At 43.8% G+C, this 20,000-nt stretch overlaps 4 protein-coding genes across 7 annotated transcripts in view; 3 read left to right on the plus strand and 1 right to left on the minus strand.

Moving 5' to 3' along the window:
- The window catches only part of znhit1 (zinc finger, HIT-type containing 1), a 2,275-nt gene extending 1,990 nt beyond the window's left edge, over positions 1–285 (plus strand). Inside the window, exon 6 of the mRNA XM_068713825.1 lies at positions 1–285. This exon is cut by the window's left edge and continues 132 nt beyond it. The gene's annotated coding sequence lies outside the window, so the exon portion shown is untranslated.
- A 2,310-nt stretch (positions 286–2,595) lies between these two features.
- On the plus strand, positions 2,596–5,039 carry LOC137874441 (uncharacterized). 4 transcript variants are annotated; one of them, XM_068713126.1, is made up of 5 exons: positions 2,596–2,687; positions 3,446–3,614; positions 3,986–4,117; positions 4,634–4,767; positions 4,862–5,039. In XM_068713126.1, the coding sequence occupies exons 2-5, from the start codon at positions 3,470–3,472 to the stop codon at positions 4,919–4,921; spliced, it is 471 nt and encodes a 156-aa protein (XP_068569227.1). In that variant the 5' UTR covers positions 2,596–2,687; positions 3,446–3,469; the 3' UTR covers positions 4,922–5,039. The 4 variants fall into 4 exon arrangements, with proteins under 4 accessions (XP_068569227.1, XP_068569229.1, XP_068569230.1 ...); XM_068713128.1 differs by lacking the exon at positions 2,596–2,687 and adding an exon at positions 2,710–2,815; XM_068713129.1 differs by lacking the exon at positions 2,596–2,687 and adding an exon at positions 2,859–2,875.
- A 248-nt stretch (positions 5,040–5,287) lies between these two features.
- Positions 5,288–8,589, minus strand: LOC137874436 (zinc finger protein 239-like). The gene is made up of 3 exons (XM_068713117.1): positions 8,333–8,589; positions 6,590–6,707; positions 5,288–6,487 (listed from the first exon to the last, which is right to left on the minus strand). The coding sequence occupies exons 1-3, from the start codon at positions 8,365–8,367 to the stop codon at positions 5,837–5,839; spliced, it is 804 nt and encodes a 267-aa protein (XP_068569218.1). The 5' UTR covers positions 8,368–8,589; the 3' UTR covers positions 5,288–5,836.
- Positions 8,590–15,970: 7,381 nt separating this feature from the next.
- Positions 15,971–20,000, plus strand: part of LOC137874399 (serrate RNA effector molecule homolog) — a 9,239-nt gene continuing 5,209 nt past the window's right edge. Inside the window, exons 1-7 of the mRNA XM_068713060.1 lie at positions 15,971–16,073; positions 16,626–16,748; positions 16,891–17,001; positions 17,494–17,643; positions 17,860–17,920; positions 18,002–18,299; positions 18,425–18,699. Coding sequence (XP_068569161.1) covers positions 16,630–16,748; positions 16,891–17,001; positions 17,494–17,643; positions 17,860–17,920; positions 18,002–18,299; positions 18,425–18,699 — 1,014 coding nt within the window. The 5' untranslated portion in view covers positions 15,971–16,073; positions 16,626–16,629. The remainder of the gene's footprint in view (positions 16,074–16,625; positions 16,749–16,890; positions 17,002–17,493; positions 17,644–17,859; positions 17,921–18,001; positions 18,300–18,424; positions 18,700–20,000) is intronic.

Consider the following 20,000-nt stretch of genomic DNA (forward strand, 5'->3'; position numbering starts at 1 on the left):
TTGGTTAGCTTAGCATAGAGACTGGAAACTGCTAGCTTGTTTATGAACCTTTTCATTATCATTAAACGAATGATGTATATTTAATGTGTTGAGAGGAACAACGGCAACGTTAGCGAGCTAACAAGCTAACAAGCTAGCATGAGTTTAAAAGCTAACATGAGCTGCTGTGTTCTGTTTATTTTGTCCACCCCCTCTTCATTTACATCAGGTTGAACCATAATGTTCTGTAAATAATGAAAACGTGTGTTTTTATTTTCATGTTTTATTAAAGAAAAAGAAACTTGAGACTTTTTAATTTCTACAACAAATAATTCACATTTTACAAACTTTGTGTTGAACTTAAAGAAATATAAATATAATATATAATATGAATGTATAAGTGGTTAGTGAGCCTGTTTTCATACCAGATATTCATAAATATTTACAAATAAAGAGAAGGCTCCATAATATTTATAGTAATATAGTATTTATAGAATCATAATATTTATATTATAATATTTATAGTATTATATTTATATTGTTGTAAAATCCAAAAGTAAAATAAAAAATGTTTTGTGATCATCAGCTTTTATATTTTAATGTTTCAAATAATTTGTATTTAATGTTAATATTTATTTTCTCCTGCTAGAGGTTGAACAGTCACAGGTAGTGAGTTATTATTGTTATTATTGTTAATATTAATATTTGACAGTAAATGTGGAGCTAAAGAGGATGAAAAGCTCATTTCATGTTGCTTGTAGTTCATAAACATTTAAAGAATTTATTGGCCGTGTGTGTGTGTGTGTGTGTGTGTGTGTGTGTGTGTGTGTGTGTGTGTGTGTGTGTGTGTGTGTGTGTGTGTGTGTGTGTGTGTGTGTGCATACATGGGATTTGACTCCGGTTACACATTGCTCTCATCGTACATAGAATATACAATAAAGAAGAGAAGTATAAAAGAAGGACGTTAAAGAAGTAGAACAGAGAAACTGAGCTTAAACATTTAACATTTAACTACTATGTACAATATAAATATATATAGAAGAATATATATGAGCACAAAGAACATCAACAATGACAATGGATTCTGGAAATTAGTGCAGAAAGGTGATAATAGTGCAAATGAAGATGCAGTATGTCTGATTAATTGTTAATTGTTCATCAGAGTGACGTCCAGCAGAGAGATGCTGGTCCTGGTTCTGGTGGTTCTGGTGGTTTTGGCGTACAGAGCTCTGTAGCTCCTACCAGAGGAGAGGAGATGAACAGCTGGTGTTCAGGGTGTGAAGGTCTGCAGTGATCTTTACAGCTCGTTTCCTGACTCTGGAGGTGTACAAGTCCAGGATGGAGAGCAGGCTGGAACCAGTGATCCTCTCTGCAGACCTGACGGTCCGTTGTGGTCTGTTCCTGTCCTGTTTAGTAGCCGATCCAAACCACACAGTGATGGAGGAGCAGAGAACAGACTGGATGATGGTGGAGTAGAACAGGACCAGCAGCTCCTGAGGCAGGTTGAACTTCCTGAGCTGGAGCAGGAAGTTCAACCTCTGCTGGGCCTTTTTTCTGATGGTGTTGATGTTTGGGGTTCACTTCAGGTCCTGAAGGTCTCCACAGCAGACACAGTGTTGTTGAGTATGGTGGGGGGGGGGGGGGGGGGCAGTGTTGGCGGGCTCCTCCTGAAGTCCACTGTCATCTCCACAGCTTTAAGCTTGTAGTCATTTAATCCTGTGATGGAGGATTTCTTGAGGACCGGGATGATCGTGGAGCGTTTGAAGCAGGAGGGGACTTCACACAGCTCCAGTGATCTGCTGAAGATCTGCGTGAAGATGAGGACCAGCTGGTCAGAACAGACTTTCAGTCAGGAGGGGGACACACCGTCTGGACCCGGAGCCTTCCTGATCTTCTGTCTGTGAAAGAGCCGACTCACATCCTCTTCACAGATCCTCAGGGCCGGTGGGGGGTCGTTGGGGAGAGGTGAGGAGGAGGCAGGGGGTGTAGGTGCTTGTTTGATGATGATGGTGGGGGGGGGGGGGGGGTGAGAGTGGTGATTGGGGGGGGGGGGGGGGGGGGGGTCTCCTGTCGTTGGGGAGGACTTGCAGGCCTCTCCACACTGACGAGGTCGTTGGTCCTCTTACCTTGATCTCCTCGTCAGTGTGTTCCTGGTCTGGTTGTACAGGATCCTGTCCCCACGTCTGTAGGCCTCCTCCTTTGCCCGACGAGTCCTGCAGTAAACCGGGTTCATTGTTCAACGTGCAGAAGGTTTTAGTTCCTGCCTGTAGGTCTGGAGAAGATGGACCAGACGGTGATCACAGAGTCTCAAAGCTGCTCGTGGTTCTGAGTGATGTGCGTCCTTCAGCTGTGTAGCAGAGGTCCAGTGTGTTCTGGTGCTACTCTTCATATGTCTCTATTTTGTCAGTTCTTTGCTGAGGTTTGCAGGGAGTCTGGATGATTGTGCTCCATGTTGGTGATCGTGAGGAGGAAGTGAACGAAATGTGGTGGGGAGGGGGGTAACCATGGCAACAGTGTCATTAAAAACACGTCAATAATTAATGTGGACTTTTGAGTCGTGTGTGTGTTTTGCATGAAAGTGAACACACACTCATGAATAGTGTGTGTGTGTGTGTGTGTGTGTGTGTGTGTGTGTGTGTGTGTGAGAGAGAGACTTTGTCCTCCAGGAAGTCGTTGGTCAGCTGGTTCTCTGAGGATCTTCAGCTTCAGTGAGTACAAAGTGAGATCAGAGATGTTTCCTCTGATTCTCTCTGATCAACGATTCTCTTAATATTAAACATGTAGATGAAGTTATTCGCTCGACATCTTCCTCATACTAGCTGTACTTATACTATCTGTACGTATACTAGCTGTACTTATACTAGCTGTACTTATACTAGCTGTACTTATACTATCTGTACGTATACTAGCTGTACTTATACTAGCTGTACTTATACTAGCTGTACTTAAAGCAGATTTAATCAATAGTTTTATTGTAGAAATGTATGAAGTGACAAAGTGTTGTGTTGTTCAGGTACTCTGTTCTCTACCTGCTCAGGTACTCTGTTCTCTATCTGTTCAGGTACTCTGTTCTCTACCTGTTCAGGTACTCTGTTCTCTATCTGTTCAGGTACTCTGTTCTCTACCTGTTCAGGTACTCTGTTCACTACCTGTTCAGGTACTCTGTTCACTACCTGCTCAGGTACTCTGTTCTCTATCTGTTCAGGTACTCTGTACTCTACCTGTTCAGGTACTCTGTTCTCTATCTGTTCAGGTACTCTGTTCTCTATCTGTTCAGGTACTCTGTTCTCTACCTGTTCAGGTACTCTGTTCTCTACCTGTTCAGGTACTCTGTTCACTACCTGTTCAGGTACTCTGTACTCTACCTGTTCAGGTACAAGTCAACGTATTATCAATAATATTCTGATATCTGATGTTTTCCATAAAACAGCAGCAGATCTTAATCTCAGTTTAAATCTATTTATAGCTCCTCCCACTACAAACATTCATCATGAAGTCTTCATCACCACCTTCATCATCATCATCTACCTCAGTGGCAGCTGCACCAGACATTCAGCTCCTCTCTTCATCGTCTCCTCCTCCTCTTCCTCATCTGTCTCTGAGAAGTCCAGAGCTTCAAGCAGAGTTTCTAAAAGGTGAAGTCTGTCTCACCCTCCGTCTCCTGTCTCAAGTCTTCAAAGACGAGTACCTGAACTGACTCAAAACTACTTCAAAGAGACTCAAAACAACCTCAAAGAGACTCAAAACGACCTCAAAGAGTCTCAAAACAACTTCAAAGAGACTCAAAACGACCTCAAAGAGTCTCAAAACAACTTCAAAGAGCCTCAAAACAACCTCAAAGAGACTCAAAACAACTTCAAAGAGACTAAAAACGACCTCAAAGAGACTAAAAACAACCTCAAAGAGACTCAAAACAACTTCAAAGAGACTCAAAACTACCCCAGAGATTCAAATAGACTCATAATGAAAACGTTCCTCTGTCTCATGTTTGTCTTTTTGTTTTCAGAGAGTCAGAACAGACTTCTGTCTCACAGCGATGATGGTGAATCCAGTGTCACCTCCCCCTCCTCTCCTCTTCTGCCCTCCCCCTTCAGTCCTTCCTCCTCCTCTTCCTCATCTCCTCCTGTCAACAGACAAGGTGAGCAAGATGTCCCACTGTGGACAATGAAACGTTGTAAAGTGTAGACATCGCCTCTGGTGGAGAGGACAGTGTGTCTCATTTCCTTACTACATATTAACGGTGTACAGTCTGTGCTGTTTCTGACGTTATCACTGAACGTTCTCATGCGTTGGAACAAAGAGAGCACAGAAGCCTGCAGGTTAGTCAGCAGCCTGATATGAGTTTAAGATTCACACCCTGTGGGACGCTAAGTCACTGAGATCTCATTGGACGAGAGCCACTGACACCTCAGGACTTCCTCAGTCTGTCCCTGAAACCATACAATTCTGCTTCACCTCCAACTCTGGGACGTCCCACGAGATTCGATTACATGACCAGAGGCACAGAAACAATGTTGCTTTTTAAGAAACTCGAGGTCACAGTGTTAGCTTCTGGGACGAACAATAGACTCTTGTCATAACTTAGTTTTTCATGTTTGCTGATAACCAAACACGCTCCTGATAGATCCCAACATCATGTTTTCTTTGTGTGCAGCCCGTCTGTCTCTGTCCAGCCCTGAGCTGCTGTCAGAACTGAAGAAGTCGAGGACACGCAGCCTCCGACATGTCCCCGCCCACAACGGACTGACCACCGTATTTTGTGGACGAGGAGGAAGAGGAGGAGGACAGGTGAGCAGATCAGTTCATGGACACTAAAAGAGAATCACAGAGTCGGAGCAGCTGATAAAATCCTCTTATCTTCAATGTTGCTCTTCTCCTCCAGGTGTCTGGCCCCGCCCCCTCCACACCACCGGCCAATCAGAAGACTTCACCGCGAGAGTAACGGGATGACATCTAGTCATCGTAATGAATGAAGAATTTAATCTAAGTCAAAATGAATCATAACATAACCTTTGACTTGTGAAAAGATTATAAAGAGAAACGCGCTGCTTGACATCAAATCTTTAGTTTGAATCATTTCTTTCACATAAAAGACTTTCAGCTGTTTTTATCGAACATTAAGACTTTTACTGACTGAAGTTTGACGAATGCATTTGTATTATTAATAAGATGAATATTCATGAAGATGAGAACACGATGTCATCGGCTTTACAGCGACACAAACGGAAATAAAACACTTTTCAACATGTAGAAGAATTATAGAAGTTTATTAATTGTGTAACATTTTCAAATGTCAGTCACAGCTGAGCTTCAACTACTGAGGTCACTGATCACCAATTAATGATCATGAGTCCGATCATAAAACAATGGATTCAAAACTGAAAATAAAAACGCAATATAAACATAAAAAGAAAGAAAATGACACAATATAAAAGAATGTTTCACTAAAAAAAGAACAATAACAAGAGAACGTTTATGAAAACAATAATGGGAACACTAATTAAGCTAACTAACTACCTAACTACCTAACTACTTAACTAACTAACTAACAGAACTAATCTCATCCAGAAGTCACATGATAACAGGTGGTTGTTGTTTTGTTTTGTTTTTTTTTTGGGGGGGGGGGGGGGAGTTCCCGTCTCCGATTTAAGATGGTCTCTGGTGTCTGATGTGAATGTTCTTGAACTTTCTGCCGACTTGAGGATGGATTAATGAACAGGTCTACGGGACACGGGGGTCAACTACAAAGAGACCAAAGACAACTACAAAGACACAACTACAAAGAGTTGTATGATATCAATGTGAGAGAAGTTCATAAAAAGCACACAGCTATCGGGACAAGGGGGGGGGGGGTGGACTAGCTTGGCGATGATGTGTGGATGCGTTGGTGGACTTTAAGGTTGCTAATTCGAGAAAAGGTTTTCCCACATTTGTCGCACCAGTACGGTTTCTCTCCAGTGTGAACACGTTGGTGGACACTAAAGTTACTGTGCGAAGCAAAACTTTTCCCGCACTGGTCACACCAGTATGGTTTCTCTCCGGTGTGAACACGTTGGTGTTTTATCAAGTTTGCCGGGGCTGCGAAAGATTTCTCACATTGGTTACAACGGTATGGTTTCTCTCCGGTGTGAATATGCAGGTGGACTTTTAACTCGGTTGACATTATGAAACCTTTCCCACATTGGTCACAGATGTAAGGTTTCTCTCCTGTGTGAATGCGTTGATGCACCTTTAACGAGTGTGACGTCCTGAAAGCTTTCCCACATTGGTCACAGCTGTAAGGTTTCTCTCCAGTGTGAATGCGTTGATGGATTGTTAGCTTACCCTTAGACAGGAAAGTGTTCCCACATTGGTCACAGCTGTACGGTTTCTCTCCAGTGTGAATGCGTTGATGGATTTCTAGCTGGCTCTTCCACGGGAAACCTTTCCCACATTGGTCACAGATGTGAGGTCTCCGTCCGGTGTCAATCTGTGCAGATCCAGAAGTTGTGAAGGATCCTCCCCATTTCTATAGCAACAGACAGACAGACATAAGAACACACTTAGTCCATACGGTCAAATCAAAATTATGTCAGCGTTCATTTGTATCCGTCAGATCCTGAACACTGACCTGAACACCGCTGCTGTCAGAGGACGGTCCTGTTGCTGGTCCTCTGTTGCTGCTCCTGTGGTCCGGGTTCCGCTGGTCCTCCTCCAGTCCGGTCTTGTTGTGCTCCTGGTCCTGGTTTCTGTTTCAGAAAATGAGATAAGTTTAAAAACTCCGGGGTTACCTCCTAGTGTGGACGGACGTAAACGGATACGTTTATAAACGATGATGCAGACGCCCGCGTTCGCTACTTGATTGGTTGTTAGCAGTCACACCGTGTCCTTCCCTGATTGGTCACGCCCCGATCACGTGACCCTTTTCCTTGAAGATATCACAAACAACAACAGTCTTGATTATCGACTACCAGGTTAATTCAACATGGACAACTGATTACAGGTGTTGCTGACCTTGTTGTCTTTACTAGCAGCTGTTGTTCAGTTAAAGTCTGCATGTTGTTATTGGAGCGATCAGTGAGCGCCGTTATCAGACCTACGGAGACGTTTAGGGGAGGATGATGGACACAAAACGGAGGACTTTTCTTTTTAATGTTTATTTTGTTCTGCACAACTATTGTGAAGTTCACACATAAACTGTAAAGGATCAAAAGCATAATTTCTCTCCAGTAGGACAGAGACTTCAGCCTCCAGCAGAGCTACGAGTGAGAGGCGTGTGATGACCTCATTAATGACCCATAATCTAGTAAACTATTATGTGTAAATGTTGATTTTAAAGTAAATGTGATGTGAGAGAGATAAAGAAAACAAAGTTTCTAAAACTTTCCATGAACTGTGTCTGTTTGAGTTTATAGAGGAAGATCTTAAGTATCAAACATGTTCACTATGAAATACTTTATAAACTGCTTTTAACTAAGCAACCGATCTACTTCCTGTTTACATCGACACCATCACACTCAGAGTACTGAAGAGTCTTGCTAGTGTGGACACAAAGTTATGAATACAACATGTTTACATTTAGTTCTAGTAGCTGAAATAAAACCAGTGAACAATTTATAATCTGTTTAACATTAACACCCCCCCCCCCCCACACACACACACACACACACACACACACACCCACACACACACACACACACACACTCACAGGACTGTTTGGTGGTTGTTTGTGTTTATAACATGATAATAAACATTGAAGCTGAACTAGTAGATCTAAAGTCAAACACTGAATAAACTTTATTGTGGTAACTTCCTGTTTCCTCACAGTCACATTATTTAACATTAATAACTGTGTTTACCTGTTGCCATGGTGACTCACGGTATCGATGTCCATTGTTAAACCTGCTTTATGAAACCTGGTTTCAGCCTATCGATCAGCTCCACCATTGGCTGAAATCTGATGAGCTCCCCCTTGGATCCTGACCCATTGTCCTGGGCAGACACCTCCGTTCTATGTAATTACCCCTAGGGTTTCTGGGTAATGAAGTTTTCTGATGTCATTTCTTTGAAAAACATGTGCTTACCACATGTGCTTTGTAGCTAACTGTAAGGGCTAGGCTAATGGCGACCACATGGCTACAGCTCCTGGGCAGACACCTCCTTCAGCTACCTTCTTCACACCTCACATTCCTCAAACCCCCCCCCCACAGACACTCAATATACATACACACACACACACACACACACACACACACACACTCACAGGACTGTTTGGTGGTTGTTTGTGTTTATAACATGATAATAAACATTGAAGCTGAACTAGTAGATCTAAAGTCAAACACTGAATGAACTTTATTGTGGTAACTGTGTTTACCTGTTGCCATGGTGACTCACGGTATCGCTGTCCATCTCAGAGTTTGTTAAACCTGCTTTATGAAACTTGGTCCTGGTCCTGGTTCTTGTTCTTGTTCTTGTCCTGGTCCTGGTCCTGGTTCTTGTTCTTGTCCTGGTCTCTTGTCCTGGTCCTGGTCCTGGTCCTGGTTCTTGTTCTTGTCCTGGTCTCTTGTCCTGGTCCTGGTCCTGGTTCTTGTTCTTGTCCTGGTCTCTTGTCCTGGTCCTGGTCTCTCTGATCCAGCAGGTCTTACCTCATGCTCTCCTGGACTCACACTGGAGTAACTTGTCCATTGAAGTCTCGAGGAGTCTCCGTGTTCTCGCGGTCACTCCCTTTGAACTGACCCTCCGGTAAGCCCCGCCCCCTTAGTAACTGTTGCTACGGCCGCAGTGAGTTGTGAAACAAAATGGCTGCCTGACTTCAGCTTCGGTCCAGAAACCAAGATGGAGGTCTTTGTTTATACTTTGACTTCATAACTTTATTAAAGTCAAGTTATTTATTATTATTATTATTAATATAATGTTTATAAACGCTCTCGAGGATCCTGTTCCTGCTCCTGCTCCTGGTCCTGGTCTCTGGACTCACTCTGGACCGTGTCCACTAACAAACACTTACTATATACACAAACTATCACAAATTGTATGTTGCAAGCTTGTGATAGTTTGTGTATTTATTAGTGCTGGGCAAGTTAACGCGTTAGTAATTAATGCCAACAATTTTATCGTGCATTAACGCAGTTTTTAAAATTATTAAGCGGACATTTTTAACGCAAGAACTGAGCAGCGAGCGGTGAACAGCTGTGTCCAGAACCCCCCCTTCACTCCGTCACCGTCGGTCCCTCCTGTCTCACACACACACACACACACACACACACACACACACACACACACACACACACACACACACACACACACGATCGTCTCGTTACAGGATCAAACGTGACAATATCAAAATACATATTGTCGTGTTTTTACATAAACATATCAGCACGTGAGAACAAACTGCTCTTAACTCTTTATTAGCATAACTTCACGCACGTTACTGCCTACAGACTCCCTCCACGTTCCACGCTTCACCTACACTCCCCTGGGTCCTAAGTCCCTCCAGGTACAGCTTCTTATCACCCTCTATGTACCAACGTACATTTATAACTAATACCACACATATTACACGGTACTCAGCGTTGCATATGTGTCTGACCAAAAAAAGCAAAAAATAAATGATTCATTTAAATTATTTTTTTTAGATTTTTTAAAGTTGTTTTGTTTGGAACATGTATAATAAGCATATAATTTAATTATCCTACTGAGAATTTAACAAACATAAAAACATGACAGATAGGTTTGCAGTTTTCAAGGTGTATATTTCAAATTGCATCTATTACACACATGAAAGTAAAGTAGTGAACACCGGCTGAATATCTATTATCAGAATCATTATAACTGTATTTTAACTGATACTGTGTAAAGAATACTGCTGTTAAAAAGAACCTGATCTGTTTAAAGTGTCAAACCAAATGTTATTGTACTTTTGTTCATATAGCAGTACTTTTAAAATAAAAGTACACAATACACTACTTTTAAATTCATTATTGAATTTTGCGCATAACAATGAGATTAATTGCAAAAAACATTTAATCGTTGACCAGCACTAATATATATATATCTATATAGATATATATCTATATATATAGATCTATATAGATCTATATATATAGATATATATATCTATATATATCTATATAGATATATATAGATATATATAGATATATATAGATATATATATAAAAAATGTAATTTGTATGCTTGTAGTTCTGGAGAATAGAACACGGATGCATCCTGTCAGTAATGTTCCTACATCGTCGAGCAAAGTGTCATCGATCTTCCCATTTTTGGTTGTCATGTTTAGAGGGTGAGGCGTGTGGGGAGGAATCCTCTCCTCCAAACTGAGTAGATTGTAAATCAGTAAACGGTACCAAGGCCACGCATTGGTGTGTGGTCCAGCATATATGTGTCGTAGTTAGCCTTTCATTTTACACTCGCGTTGATTCTCATAAGCTGTGTCAGGGCCCCATGATACATTTATTTTTGACGCTGTGTTGTGTTACATTTATTTATCGTCAATAAAGACAGAAAGTTATACGTTTACGGCAGTACTTGGTATGGACAAGGATGGACGTATGCCGCTGAACCACAGAGACAAACCATCGGACCCTTTTTCAAAGTCAGTCTATAAACAGAGCTTGTGATGCTTTAATCAAAGTGGAACATGGAGGGTTTAGTTCCACAGACGTACTCTAAGTGTTATTTATGGTTTTGATAGCTCGCTCTACCATGTCATCTGACTGTCTCTCTCTCTCTCTCTCTCTCTCTCTCTCTCTCTCTCTCTCTCTCTCTGGTGCTATAGAAACGGAGAAGGAAGGGACATATCCATCAGAGTGTTCACCCTAGAGAGAAACTACACAGCTGTGATGAATGTGGGAAAGCTTTCAGCACTAAAGGTCAAGTGAAAATTCACAGGCGCATTCACACTGGAGAGAAACCCTACAGCTGTGGCCAATGTGGGAAAGCATTTCGCGATGGTTCACAATTTAGACGTCACCAACCCGTTCACACTCCATCAGTTTGAAAAGTTTTCGGAGCCCAGCCAGCTGTTTCCTCCTGGCTCCTCCCCATGCGCTGATGCTCCCATGTCTTTGTCTATTATTAGTTGCCTTTTGTCTCTTTGTCTTTTGTTTTTTGTAGTTGTATTTTGTCTCTTTAATTAGTATTAGTACAAATTAGTGTATAAGAACTTGTGTAAACGCATTATGATGTGAGTGATTCAACATAATAATAACATATAACCTGCTGTATTCAATGATATAAGTCATTTAACATTTAACATGTTTGATTTAATGAAATGAGTGATTTAACATATTACCTTTTTGATTCAATTTATAACTTGGAAAGAATTTAAGTTTAGTCAGACTCTGGGGTCTGCTCATGTGTTTTACTTTCTCAAAGAATAAACTATTGCATCGAACTCTAACCGCCTCCAGTGATTTTTTTAACATATTTGGGAATCCAATAGCAGCAAATTTACAGAATAGACTTAAGTGTTGGAGCAGTAGTTTAGACTTCATTGACTGGCGAGCCAGCCAGGAGGCTTTGAGGACATCTGAGGACCTGAACCGGTGGATCAACCTTCATCTCAGAACATCAGTGGCCACAAAATTCAGAAGATAAGCAGATCCTTTTTATTTCTGTTTTTCTGATTGTCTGAGTGTGGGACTCCGCCCAGGTGAAGTAAATCAATGTGTTTAAGAACTGAGCTAAAACTATTAGGAGAATAAAATTGCCTGAGAAAAGTTTAAAACCACATAATATCTTCCCCCTCTCTCCTCCTCCTCCTCCTCACTCTCTTCCTCCTCTGTCCCGTCAGATAAACATGAATGAATAAATAAAGTCGTTCACTGCAGCGTGTTGTAATGCTACATTTTTGTGTATATTTCTACTTTGTGTATATTTCTACTTTGTGTGTATTTTTACTTTGTGTATATTTCTACTTTGTGTATATTTTTACTTTGTGTATAATATGTGTATGTTAGCGTACAGGCCCAGATATGTGCTTCTTATTGTTGTGCAGAAGAAGAGTTCTTCTTCTCTGCTCTTAAAGAGAGCTGTGTCGTATGAGGCCGTCCCGTCTCTGGTGTCGGTTGTGTCCGCTTGTTGTTCATTGTTTCTTGTTGTTCACTGTTTCTTGTTGTTCACTGTTTCTTGTTGTTCACTGTTTCTTGTTGTTCACTGTTTCTTGTTGTTCACTGTTTCTTGTTGTTCACTGATTCTTGTTGTTCACTGTTTCTTGTTGTTCACTGTTTCTTGTTGTTCACTGTTTCTTGTTGTTCACTGTTTCTTGTTGTTCACTGTTTCTTGTTGTTCACTGTTTCTTGTTGTTCACTGTTTCTTGTTGTTCATTGTTTCTTGTTGTTCATTGTTTCTTGTTGTTCACTGTTTCTTGTTGTTCACTGTTTCTTGTTGTTCATTGTTTCTTGTTGTTCACTGTTTCTTGTTGTTCACTGTTTCTTGTTGTTCATTGTTTCTTGTTGTTCACTGTTTATTGTTGTTCATTGTTTCTTGTTGTTCACTGTTTCTTGTTGTTCACTGATTCTTGTTGTTCACTGTTTCTTGTTGTTCACTGTTTCTTGTTGTTCACTGTTTCTTGTTGTTCACTGTTTATTGTTGTTCATTGTTTCTTGTTGTTCATTGTTTCTTGTTGTTCATTGTTTCTTGTTGTTCACTGTTTCTTGTTGTTCACTGTTTATTGTTGTTCATTGTTTCTTGTTGTTCATTGTTTCTTGTTGTTCATTGTTTCTTGTTGTTCACTGTTTCTTGTTGTTCACTGTTTCTTGTTGTTCATGTGTAGCGTCGGGTTAGGGTTAACCTCTCCTCTCTGTGTGAACAGAGAGCTCCTTCACGTTGTTCTGGGTTCTTCTTCACTGAGACGGTTCCGTTGTGATGAACCTTCTCTGAGCAGACGATGAACACTTAAAGACAACCTGGTCCTCAGTATTCTTTATTTCAGCAGTAAAAGACTCACGTGGGTCTGGATATACACACAAAACTATATTAAAAAACTATATATTTTTCAGACACTTCATAGATTTTAAAGTGAACAGAACGAAAATACACCAACATTATCTCCCCAACCCTCCACAAGGTGTATATATATATATCTATATAGATATAGATATATATATCTATATATATATAGATATATATATCTATATATATAGATATATATATATATATATATATCTATATAGATATAGATATATATATATCTATATATAGATCTATATATATATATAGATATATATCTATATAGATATAGATATAGATATAGATATATATCTTAACATCATACCGAATGTTCTATAAAGGTTTGAATATATCTTTCACTGGAGTTATTCTGATAATATCTCACCTCTAATGAAATCATAAAAAGCACTTCCTTGACTCTGGGAGGTCAGGCTAACTATAAAGCTAATTGTCAGGCTAACTGTCAGGCTAACTATAAAGCTAACTGTCAGGCTAATTGTCAGGCTAACTATAAAGCTAACTATAAAGCTAACTGTCAGACTGATCCCAGCTGGTTCACCTGTACAGGTCACCAGACTATTGTCTGTCTCACAGAGACAGACAACCGCTCACACATACGGGCAATTTAGAGTCATCAGAACCCAGAGAACCCAGAGAGAACCCACACTGACACGGGGAGAACATGCAGACCCCTCCTGCTGTGAGGTAACGCTGGTAGCCACCACACATCTTACTTCATTAATAAACATGTTTAATTAAATGGCATGGGAGGTGTGCTGTGTGGACCACATGGGGAGGACATCAACAGCATGACAGACTGCATCACAGAATACATTAAACTCTGTGAACTAACCACCATTCCATCCCGGACTGTACACTGCTCCCCAACAACAAGCCATGGATCACCAGTGACCTGAAAGCTCTTCTTAACAAGAAGAAGAGCTTTCAGGTCTGGGGACAGGGACGAGCTCAGGAGAGTCCAGAGCGACCTGAAGCTGAAGATCAGGGAGTGCAAGGACTCCTACAGGAGGAAGCTGGAGGCCAAACTCCAGCAGAACAACGTGACGGAGGTGTGGACCGGGTGAAGCAGATTACTGGCTTCAAGGCTGGAGGGAGACAACCAGGGGACTCCCTGAAGAGGGACAACGAGCTAAACTGTTTCTTCAATAGGTTTAGTTCACAGCCCTCATCTGTCTCCTCCACACACCTCACCTCACAAAAACCTCCCCCTCTGTCCCCACTCTGTCCCCTCTGTTCCCTCTGTCCCCTCTGTTCTCTTTGTCCTCCCTCTGTCCCCTCTGTTCCCTTTGTCCCCTCTGTCCCCACTCTGTCCCTTCGGTCCCCTCTGTCCCCTCCTTCCCCCCTGTTCTCCTTTGTCCCCTCTGTCCCCCTGTCCCCTCTGTCCCTTCTGTCCCCCCTGTTCCCCCTGGAGAACTCTACCAAGGCAAGGCTGCAGGACCTGATGGCATCAGCCCCAGGGTCCTGAAGACCTGGAGACCATCCAGCTGTCTGATGTCCTGCAACACCTCTGCAACCTGAGCCTGAAGCAGGAGGAAGTCCCGGTGCTGTGGAAGACGTCTTGTCTGGTTCCTGTTCCTAAGAAGACGACTTCATCTGGCCTCAATGACTACCGACCGGTTGCCCTCACATCCCATGTGATGAAGGTGCTGGAGAGGCTGGTCTTGGCCCACCTCCGACCGCAGGTGAGGTCCTCACTGGACCCTCTGCAGTTTGCATACCAGCCTCATGTGTTAGTGGACGACGCCATCATCTACCTGCTGCAACGAGCTCAGTCGCACCTGATGGAACCGGTGTCTCTGTGAGAATCACTTTCTTTGACTTCTCCAGTGCATTCAACACCATCCAACCACTGCTGCTGAGTGAGAAGCTGCGGGAGGTGGGGGTTAACAAGTCCACCGTCTCCTGGATCACTGACTACCTCACAGGCAGACCACAGTTTGTCCGACTGGGCCGTGTGCTGTCTGACACGGTGGTCAGTGGTACTGGAGCTCCACAGGGAACTGTTCTGTCTCCCTTCCTGTTCACCTGATACACCGCTGACTTCCAGTACAACTCGGGGTCATGCCATCTGCAGAAGTTCTCTGATGACTCTGCAGTGGTCAGGTGTATAAGGGACGGACGGGAGGAGGAGTCCAGTAGTAGTGGAGGACTTTGTGGAGTGGGCCGGTAGAAATCACCTGCTTCTGAACGTGGCCAAGACCAGAGAGATGATGGTCGACTTCGGGAGGAAGACGACGGCTCCACAGCCACTGAGAGTTCTGGGAGAGGACGTGGACATGGTGGAGGAGGACAAGTACCTGTTCTGGGAGAGGACGTGGACATGGTGGAGGAGGACAAGTACCTGTTCTGGGAGAGGACGTGGACATGGTGGAGGAGGACAAGTACCTGGGTGTCTCCATCGACAGCAGACTGAACTGAAGACCAACATCAACGCTGTGGACAAGAAGGGGAGGAGTCCACTCTTTTTCTTGAGGAAACTTGGATCCTTCAACGTGAGCAGATGTTGGAGATGTTCTACCGGTCTGTTGAGGTCAGTGCTCTGTACTTCTATTTATCTGTCTATCTCTCTCTCTCTCTCTCTCTCTCTCTCTCTCTCTCTCTCTCTCTCTCTCTCTCTCTCTCTCTCTCTCTCTCTCTTTATATATCTATTATGTCCATAAACCAGACATCTGGATCAACATGATGTCACTGACTAACACATCTACAGTTTATAATCTCTGTTATTGTCAATAATGTATGTTATTTGGCTTTTTGTGTCCATTCCCGTTTTTGTCAATTCAGTACTGTCTAATTTTATCATATTTAATTGTATTTATTTTATTTTATTTTATTTTTAGACAAAGTAATGAACGTACATACAAGTACCTCTTATTAAGTTCAGTACTGACTGTACTTAGTCACGTGACGTTGTCCGGTAGAACATGTTGTTTCCCTTCTGACCTCCAGGTGGCGATGTTTCTTTCCCTTTACACTGAAAAGCCTGACCGGAAATAACCCTAACCCGGAAGTGTTGCTGTTTCATTGTGATCTCTGGCTCGCGGCGGGATAGCCGAGCCGCTAACGTTTAAGCTCACGAGCGTGTTTCTCCGTTTTTTTAGGCAGCTGAAGCCGCACGCGCTCAGGTAAACTCTTCGGTAATGTTTTTATGACGACCGGGAATCAAAGAGGTCGCGAGCTGAAGCGCGTTAGTTAGCCCTGAACAGTTACAGCTAACAGTTAGCACGCTGTGCTAGCTGCGGTGCTAACCAGCTAGTTAGCCGCTGTTAGCTAGTGTTAGCTAACTGTTAGCTGTAGCATTAGCTCACTTCAGTGTTTGTTTCTGTTTATTTGTGATTTCACTCACTTTGTTGTTCAGTCAGTTTAAAATGAGTCCACGCTAATGGAGCTGAGCAGTAGCTAACAGGCTAGCTACCAGCTATGCTAATATATTAATGTGAGTTATGTACATTACATAATAGTGTCTATGATATATTAATACTCCTGATATAAGATGTCAAATGAAAGCAGTACTGTACCAATATTATCAGTATTTTAGTATAGCAGTACTACACCTCAGAGGTACATATTGTACTTTATACTGTACTACACCTCAGAGGTACATATTGTACTTTATGCAGTACTACATCTCAGAGGTACATATAGTACTTTATTCTGTACTTCCTGTTTGTCTTTAGTCCAATGGGAGACAGCGATGACGAGTTCGACAGGAGGAGGCGGGACAAGTTCAGGAGAGAGAGGAGCGACATGGAGCGGTCGAGAGAGAGAGAGGAGAGGAGGAGAGACGACTGGCCTGACAGGTACACACACACACACACACACACACACACACACACACACACACACACACACACACACACACCTCATCACAACACACCTGTGTGTGTGTGTGTGTGTGTGTGTGTGTGTGTGTGTGTGTGTTTAAACTGTGTGTGTGTTCAGGGACTGGGACCGCGGCAGAGAGAGGAGGCGGGACTACGATCGCGGTCGCAGAGAGAGGTTTTCTCCCCCCCGACACATCAGCCCTCAGCACAAACGCATGAGGAGAGACTGGTGAGTGTGTGAGTGAGTGTGTGTGTGTGTGTGTGTGTGTGTGTGTGTGTGTGTGTGTGTGTGTCTGTGTGAGTGAGTGAGTGTGAGTGTGAGTGTGTGTGTGTGTGAGTGTGTGAGTGAGTGAGTGAGTGTGTGTGTGTGTGTGTGTGTGTGTGAGTGTGTCTGTGTGAGTGAGTGTGTGTGTGTGTGTGTGTGTGTGTGTGTGTGTGTGTGTGTGTGTGTGTGTGTGAGAGAGTGTCTGTGTGAGTGTGTGTGTGTGAGTGTCTGTGTGAGTGAGTGTGTGTGTGTGTGTGTGTGTGAGTGAGTGTCTGTGTGTGTGAGTGAGTGTCTGTGTGAGTGAGTGAGTGTCTGTGTGAGTGAGTGAGTGTCTGTGTGAGTGAGTGAGTGTCTGTGTGAGTGTGTGTGTGTGTGTGAGTGAGTGTCTGTGTGTGTGTGTGTGTGTGTGTGTGTGTGTGTTTATACTAAACTGGTCATGTGATCATGATGTTTCAGGGAGGACCACCGCGAGCCGTACCGTTACGACATGCCCATGCCGTATGGAGGAGGGGGCGGGGCTCCGTTTCCGGGGGCGGGGCCTCAGGGCTGGCACCCCGACCTCCCTCACCTTCACCCGCACCACGGGGGTCACCCGCTGCAGGGCAGGTGAGCTCACTGTGCAAAAGAAGTCAGAGACCGTGATCATCTACACATCTACAACTTTTGGAAAAGAACGCTTCTTTAACCAAACACGTCTCTAACGGTGACGGGATATTATGGTCTGTAGCAGACCTTCAGGTTCCTCCTCGTCACTCTGAATGGAGCTCATGTTTATTAAGTGTGACACTACTGTTGGTAACATGAAGATCAAATGTGTCTCAGGTTGGGGATGGTGGATCCAGACCTCCCTCCTCCTGGTCCCCCCACCATGAGGACCTTTAAGGTGAGTCACACCTCCTTTAGGAAGCAGTGATGACACTAAGGCGTCTCTGATTGGTTCCTCAGCGTCTTGTGTCTCCTGCAGGACTTCCTGTTGAACATGGAGGACAGCGTGGACGAGACGGAGTCGGTGAAGCGCTACAATCAGTACAAGCTGGACTTCAGGAGGCAGCAGCTGCAGGACTTTTTCCTCCAGCACAAGGACCAGGAGTGGTTCCGGTCCAAGTACCACCCGGATGACATCACGGCCAGGAGGGCGGAGTCTCTGGCCGCCTTAAAGACACGTCTGGGCGTCTTCCTCTTCCTGTTGGACAACAGCTGGCTGGAGGACCTGTCGCTGGACATGGAGCATGCCCCCCCCATCATCAAGCTGCTGGACGCAGGTAGGGACAGACGGGCAGTGAGACGGGTTAGAAATAACTCAAACTAAGCAGCGGTTGATGAGCAGGGTTTTCTGGGTAATGAAGTCCTCCTACTGTCTCACTCTCTGTCCTGTCTTTCTCTGCAGCGGTGATAAAGATGGAGGGAGGGACGGACTTAGACCTGCAGGTCCTGGAGGTGCCGACTGCTGCAGCTGGTGGGGAGACGAGCAGCAGTGGAGGAGGAGGATCAGGAGGAGGTGGAAGTGGTGGAGGAGGAGGAGGAGCACCACCAGGAGGAGGAGGTGGAGGAGAGAAGAGTCAGGGAGATCCCAGTGGAGGAAACGTGAGCCGTCAGACCGACTCAGAGTCAACAGGGAGTCGGAAAGAGGAGACGACCGGAGAGACGAAAGTCTCTGATAAGGTGAGAAGGATCAATAACATCCTGAGCTCTTCTTCTTCTCTGTGATGAGCTCTTCTTCTACTGTCTGTGACGAGCTCTTCCTCTTCTCTGTGACGAGCTCTTCTTCTACTCTGTGACGAGCTCTTCTTCTACTCTCTGTGACGAGCACTTCTTCTCTGTGACGAGCTCTTCTTCTTCTCTGTGACGAGCTCTTCTACTCTCTGTGACGAGCTCTTCTTTTACTCTCTGTGACGAGCCCTTCTTCTACTCTGTGACGAGCCCTTCTTCTACTCTGTGACGAGGTCTTCTTCTACTCTGACGAGCTCTTCTATTCTGTGACGAGCTCTTCTTCTCTGTGACGAGCTCTTCTTCTACTGTCTGTGACGAGCTCTTCTTCTGCTCTCTGTAACGAGCTTTTCCTCTACTCTCTGATGAGCTCTTCTCTGTGACAAGCTCTTCTTCTACTGTCTGACGAGCTCTTCTTCTACTCTGTGACAAGCTCTTCTTCTACTCTGTGACGAGCTCTTCTTCTCTGTGACAAGCTTTTCTTCTACTCTGTGACGAGCTCTTCTTCTTCTCTGTGACAAGCTCTTCTTCTGTGACGAGCTCTTCTTCTACTCTGTGACGAGCTCTTCTTCTACTCTGTGACGAGCTCTTCTACTCTGTGACGAGCTCTTCTTCTCTGTGACAAGCTCTTCTTCTACTCTCTGTGACGAGCTCTTCTTTTACTGTCTGTGACGAGCTCTTCTTCTTCTCTGTGACAAGCTCTTCTTCTACTGTCCGTGACGAGCTCTTCTTCTACTGTCCGTGACGAGCTCTTCTTCTCTGTGACAAGCTCTTCTTCTACTGTCTGTGACGAGCTCTTCTTCTACTGTCTGTGACGAGCTCTTCTTCTACTCTGTGACGAGCGCTTCTTCTCTGTGACGAGCTCTTCTACTCTGTGACGAGCTCTTCTTCTTCTGTGACAAGCTCTTCTTCTACTCTCTGTGACGAGCTCTTCTTCTACTCTCTGTGACGAGCTCTTCTTCTACTCTCTGTGACGAGCTCTTCTTCTACTCTGTGACGAGCTCTTCTTCTTCTCTGTGACGAGCTCTTCTTTTCTGTGACGAGCTCTTCTTCTCTGTGACGAGCTCTTCTTCTTCTCTGTGACGAGCTCTTCTACTCTCTGTGACGAGCTCTTCTTCTTTGTGACTAGCTCTTCTACTGTCTGTGACGAGCTCTTCTACTCTGTGACAAGCTCTTCTTCTACTGTCCGTGACGAGCTCTTCTTCTTCTCTGTGACAAGCTCTTCTTCTACTGTCTGACGAGCTCTTCTTCTACTG

The sequence above is a fragment of the Cebidichthys violaceus genome, unplaced genomic scaffold, assembly GCF_023349555.1.
Source record: "Cebidichthys violaceus isolate CVI_PGR_0920_01 unplaced genomic scaffold, fCebVio1.0.p SCAF_19, whole genome shotgun sequence".
Classification (NCBI taxonomy): Eukaryota; Metazoa; Chordata; class Actinopteri; order Perciformes; family Stichaeidae; genus Cebidichthys; species Cebidichthys violaceus.

Bases quoted from the DNA above. Each gene is read 5' to 3' on its own strand.
- LOC137874441 (XM_068713126.1), top strand. From the start codon at position 3,470: ATGAAGTCTTCATCACCACCTTCATCATCATCATCTACCTCAGTGGCA. The intron at 4,118-4,633 runs GTGAGCAAGATG...CTTTGTGTGCAG, and splicing joins TCCTCCTGTCAACAGACAAG to CCCGTCTGTCTCTGTCCAGC. The intron at 4,768-4,861 runs GTGAGCAGATCA...CTTCTCCTCCAG, and splicing joins GAGGAAGAGGAGGAGGACAG to GTGTCTGGCCCCGCCCCCTC.
- LOC137874436 (XM_068713117.1), bottom strand. From the start codon at position 8,367: ATGGACAGCGATACCGTGAGTCACCATGGCAACAG. The intron at 6,708-8,332 runs GTAAACACAGTT...TTTCTGAAACAG, and splicing joins GTGAGTCACCATGGCAACAG to AAACCAGGACCAGGAGCACA. The intron at 6,488-6,589 runs GTCAGTGTTCAG...CTGTTGCTATAG, and splicing joins CTGACAGCAGCGGTGTTCAG to AAATGGGGAGGATCCTTCAC.